Consider the following 6,090-nt stretch of genomic DNA (forward strand, 5'->3'; position numbering starts at 1 on the left):
GACCAAGGATCTCCTCTCCCTCCTATGCCCAACAGGGCCATCCTCAAAAGGGGAATATCTTATCATTATCTTAAATGTGGCATTTCAGTTGTACACTATAGAATGGTTTGGGGTTCTGTTTTACTTTTTATTACAATTATTTATTTCTTTCGGTGTGAGGAAGGAGGTCATGCACATGTCATGGTCCACATATGGAGGTCAAAGGCAATCTGAGGGAGTTGGTTCTATCATGTGAGTCTTTGGGGTTTCATTTAGGGTGTCAGACAACACAGTAAGTGACTTTATGCACTGAGCTATAAGCAGAAATTTTAATAAACCTTTGAATTAAAGTGATCACAGTTTGTGACAAACCTTTTAGCTTTTACATTAAACATGGGAGTTTTCAAAACTTACAAGTGACTGGAAGAAGATCTATTTTTGTAAAACCCTCGTCTGGATAGGCAGTAAGAAGCTCAGCAAATTCAGTCTAATACACAATTATGTTTAGCAATGGTGATATCTAAACAATACATTTGAACGAATTTATCATTAAACTGATTAGAGCTTTTACCTATATAGTTATATACAAATATATAGTAAACATGAAATAAACACGAAATACATTAAAAAATAATTTTAATGTAGCATTTACTGAGATGTAAAAAGAAACCTTTTTCCAAATATCATTAACTGAAAACAACTTTATGTTAGACAATGTCAAAAGCATCTCAAAAGCTGAAGCCAGAGAAATTGCTCAGTGGTTAAGAGCTCAGATTGTCCCTGCAAAGGACCCGAGTTGAATTCCCAGCACCCACATCAGGCAGTCACAATTGGAACTCCAGCTTCAGGGAGTCAACACCTCTCTTGCCTCCTTGGGCACATACACTGACACATAACTAGATAACAAAAATTTTAAAACTCTAAAACAAATCTCAAGAACAAATATTTAGTGGATATGATAAATATTTTAGGATGATTAACATAGAGTTCCATATGCTGCTTTCACTTTTTAAAAATCCTAATAAGTGGTTTTGTTGTTGTTGTTGTTGTTGTTTTGGTTTTCATTTTTTGTTGTTGTTGTTTTGTTTTTGTTTTTCAGGGAAAAGGAATGAGACAAGGCGATATACACAGCGATTTTTCTTCAAACTTCACAGCATGGGGAAACCCCAGCCTCGCCACACTTGGGTTTACCTATGCCCTCGTTGAGCTAGAGTTCCCTCAGGATCAGGATGGCTGATTTTCTCCTTCCTATTAGTGTTATTATAGCTGAAATAGAGAAATCCTTCCATGAATCAGCTCTTGGAGGAAAGGCCTTAAAGTGCATTTAATCTTCACGATGGTAATGGTTATATTGAACGTGCTGCCTGGTGAATCATGAGGACCAAGCCCGTTACCAGTGCTTCTAAACTCTGTACGAATGCAGAAAGGAATGAAGGAAAGAAACCAGGTGAGGGTTCTGAGGGTTTCAGGTGAAACCAACTGTTAACACAAAGTGAGCAATAAAGAGGTATAATTCCTACAGACATCAAATTTGGCTAATAAAAACACAGAGCGCCCCCTTCAGTTAGCATCTCACTTAAACAACAAATGATTGCTTAACTCTCGATATGTCCCAAATGTTTTTATGTTGTATATATACACATAAATGTATTGTTTAATATTAAAAAATTTAATTGGGAATTCTATGCTTTCTCTTGCGGTCCTAACACTGACAAATAAAAGCATATTCGATACTATAAAACTGCCAGGAAGTTCTTAAAATGTGGCATGAGTTTGCTAGCATGTGTGCTATGCAAACCTCAGAGGAACTGTGTTAGCAAAATGATACTGAAAAAGAGATGAAACAAAGCATACACCAAGAAAACTTCCATTCTTACATCAGCAAAACAATGACTAATAAAACCACAGGGGATAGTGTGTAATGGAGGGAAGACTTGGAAGCCAGACCCTGAGACCTGTGGCCCAAACCCAGATTGGCTCAGCCATTTGGAACAAAGATAACAGAACTAGTTTCTCTGATATTCTTTGTCTAGAAAGTTAAGTAGCTGAAGGTTCTTTTTTTTTTCTTTTTTTTTTTTTTTTTTGGTTTGGTTTTTCGAGACAGGGTTTCTCTGTGAAGCCCTGGCTGTCCTGGAACTCACTCTGTAGACCAGGCTGTCCTCGAGCTCAGAAATCCACCTGCCTCTGCCTCCCAAGTGCTGGGATTAAAGGCGTGCACCACCACCACCCGGCCTGAAGGTTCTTTATTGATCTAAAAGCTGTGAGGATAGCTTGCTTGAGCCTGTCACCAGTCACCATAAAGCAGAAGATTCTAGAGAAGCACTAACCACAGGGCAGTCAAGAAAGACAGCATATACCACAAAACAAGGAACATAACGCCAACCAACTGTGTTTTAATCCGCTTTTATTTCAGGTTAACTTACTTTATCACAATTAGACTTTTAGTACAGCTAACATGCATAGATTTGGGGATGATATATGTATAATTAAAAGTAACTCATATCCTAGAGTTTAAGGCCATGCACACAATACAAAATGCAGTGTTTGTTCCCCTTAAAGTCAAACAATTAGAGACCAACAACAAACTCAGAAACCTATGATAATTTTAAAAGGCAATAGGAAAACTTCATGAGGTTTTGTTGTTGTTTTAAATATATGCATTAAAGTTTTACAGTATCTTAGTAATGACCTTAAGACAGAGATGATTAAGAAATGATATTTGGACAATGAAGGAAAGATGATGGTGTGATTGAAAAGAACATTTAAGACCACCATAAAAAAGATGTATCGCATATTACTTATCAGCAAGGCAAGCGTAACATTTAATCTGTAAGTCACAGGGAACTGGAGAATAAAAGGTCACTACTCTTGGAGATTTCGCTTAGGGACAAGTCTGAAAGTGACTAGATTCTTACCAGGCAACTTCACAAAGTTTCCTAATCTTGTCTAAAAACTGGAGAGGCCTTTTTCCTGTTCAGATGGGCATTGCAGACTGGTCCACTCCAACCCCTATGATGCATGTTCTCTGTCACCACAAGGGAGCGCCAGCCTTAGTGAACGTTCATCACATCCTCAAAGATCCATCTATAGAGAGACCTGGCCTTTTCCAAAGAGGCCCACCCACGGGATAGGAAGGAGGAAATGAGACATAGCTAAGCTTCTTCTCTTTCCGCTGCCAGGCACGACTGTGGAGGCGTTTGGGGAATGATTCTGGTGTTTTTGGAGTCACTCCTGGAAGCACTGCACTTGCTTCTCTCATCCTTGGAACAATTCTGGAAACACCTATTTCCCTACTTTACACTCTATAATTATCACGGTAGAGGTTTCCTGTTGTCTACAAGGGAACTCTGAGCAATTAAGAAAGTATTTCAAAGACTATTTTCTATATTAGCATCGCTAGGCCATTTCCTATCCAATGTATTTTTCTTCAATAGTAATAATAATAATAATAATAATAATAATAATAATTTAAAACAATGTTCTTAAAATTGAGTCTAATTAAATGTTGACTGGCATTAAAACGCTTCTTCCCAAGGAAAAATAAGGATGTCCTGAAGCAGCTTGTGCGGCTTACGTTTTGGTACATACCTGCTACCGCTGCGTCGAGTTCATCATCATCGAAGGAATCCTGGTGGCTGAAGTCTCTCAGAGGAGACAGCGGATATGAAGTGTTGAGATTCAAGCCCAACATGAAGTTATGCACCTTCCCCGCGCGTCCTTCTCGGGTATTGAATAAAGCCGAGTCACTCACCAAGGCCATTAGCATCCGATGGACCCAACTTGCTTGGTGGTCGTTTTGGTACTCTCTTTCAGCCTCTTCATTCTCGGTGCCTGAAGTGAAGGAGTATGTCACATGCCAAATATGTACACACTTGCCAAAATGTACAGGTTCTTGTTATTATTATCACCAAAATTAAAACTAAAGTTCTAGGGCTTTCAAGCAATATGCTTATTTGCACAAAATAATTGCCCAGTCGTTTTTTGCTTTCAATTTCCCATAGTTACCTTTTACCAACACACAAGGTCAGTCTGTATTCTTCATTGAAACCTCTTGATCTATTTAAGTTTTTCATGTAAGCAATTTTCTCCTGTCTCCCTCTCCCTAGCTCTCCTGCCTCCAACATACACACAACACAACACACAGGCACACAGAGTGATCCCATATTACTTAATACTACCACCTACCACCTTCAACTTTTTTCTAAGAGTCCATATTCTGCTTAATAAACATCGAATGCTAAACATCCAACAAGCTAGGCAGGACAGCAGACCCACCATATGACTGCTGATAAATAAACACTCTCATGCAATGATCTTATGACCTGTTATTTCATCCTTGCTTATAAAGCCTGGGGATTTAAAACTTTGTAATTTAAACAAATGATATAAAGTGTTTTCAAACTCACCAGTGGTCCAGAGAAGCAAAGACAAATGATTTCCTCCCCTAAAACCTATGCCTATGTCAAGCCTAGGCAAGGGCTCATCACTGTGTTCTAATCCTCTCCACGTTTGAATTTGAAGGAACTCCTTCCCAGCCATCCTGTCCTCATTAGAGAATTGCATAGGATTATAATGAGGATTACCGTGATGTGGATCTCAGGATGAAGTTCTCAGGGAAGTGGCTGGCCTTAGACTCCAGATAGGAACAGGAAGCCAACTGGCAAACTGCAGCATAATCTTACCAGTGTCAAAGAATACCTACTCAAAACCCTTCTGCTCTGACTTCTAGGAACTATGTGAATAAATATACACACTTATATAAAATTCTGTGTGTTAATAGATTTTTTTTCCTTAATGTTTAAAAGATTTGTTTGTACTTTAGGATGTTTAGTCTGCACATTTACATTTATTACTTGAGAAGGCCAGAAGAGGGCGTCAGATCCCTTGTAACCGAAGTTACAGAGTCTTGTAAAGTTGCCACAGCAGTCCCAGGGGCCTCTGGTAGAGCAGCTAGTGCTTTTAACTGCTGGTTAACTCACTACACCCAACACCACCCTGTGTGTTTTGAGAGATGAGCATCTATATTCAACTTCTATAATTTCCAATAAATATATACTAAACATACATAAAGATGTAAGCAGACATTGGGGTAACGTAAGTCCTCATTATAGAGAAAATGGAAACGGATCTGAAAAAGGCGCAGACAGTAGGCTTCCAACTGTATACTACTCCAGGAGACTCAACACCATGGAGGGAGCAAAGGAATTAGTTTTCCCCAGCCGAGGGATGGTTAGGTAAAGAAGATTCTGAGAACTGTAAAACGACTCCATGAGACACTATAGTGCTACATACTTCCCACAACATCACCCATATAGGGCATAATCTCCAGAGAGAACTCTCATGGAAACAAGCTCTGAGAGACCATGACATTCCCGTTGAAGGGCCTCATTGTAACAGAGGCCACTACTCTGATGGAACAAGTTGTAGTGGGGGAGGTTTTCTGGGAGAGAATAGGGCAGGAGATTTACCAAAATGACTTATCTGTTTTATCTTTCATGGAACCTAAGATGGCTCTCATAATATTTATTTTAAAAGAACAGTAAGAACTAATAAAAAAATACTCACAGTGTTAACCTCTCTCTAACTTAAAACTAAAACCAAAACAGCAAATTCAACGTTCTTGAATTTCTCAGCCTCAAAAACTGGCTAGTGCTGAATCCTGACTCAATATCCTGGTCCCTTGTGTGATTTATTCAGTAAGTGACAGTCAGCTATGTTCACTTCGTGGTCTTCACTAACTATTCTCAAAGTGCTGGACACGTGGCATGTGACTCCTTTGTACTGGCTTATTTCCTTCGTTAAAAACAAATGAAAAATGCAAGTCTGAACAACTAGTAAAATGTAAAATTTGAACTTTTACATGAAGACTTTAGCATTAAGGCTTGTTTCTTGCTGGGTGGGGTCTTTCCAGGGCTTCAGCCATTAAACAGGGCTACTGGGCAAATCAGCAACCCAGGACTGAACCCTAGTTTGGCTTCATCTTGCTAAAGACTTAGATGCCAGAAGGGAGGCTGCTTTTTAGTTTTTGGTTTTCTTTCTTATTTTTCTTCTCTCTTTCTTCTCCCTTCTCTCTTCTCTCTTCTCTCTTCTCTCCTCTCTCCTCTCTCCTCT

At 39.1% G+C, this 6,090-nt stretch overlaps 1 protein-coding gene across 2 annotated transcripts in view; it reads right to left on the reverse strand.

The window, feature by feature from the left end:
• Pla2g4a (phospholipase A2 group IVA) overlaps positions 1 to 6,090 on the reverse strand; it is a 137,318-nt gene that overhangs the window by 24,283 nt on the left and 106,945 nt on the right. For both annotated transcript variants that reach the window (XM_028775733.1, XM_028775734.1), the window contains one exon: positions 3,568 to 3,810. In XM_028775733.1, coding sequence (XP_028631566.1) covers positions 3,568 to 3,810 — 243 coding nt within the window. The remainder of the gene's footprint in view (positions 1 to 3,567; positions 3,811 to 6,090) is intronic.

Source organism: Grammomys surdaster, unplaced genomic scaffold (assembly GCF_004785775.1).
Source record: "Grammomys surdaster isolate TR1022 unplaced genomic scaffold, NIH_TR_1.0 259, whole genome shotgun sequence".
NCBI lineage: Eukaryota > Metazoa > Chordata > Mammalia > Rodentia > Muridae > Grammomys > Grammomys surdaster.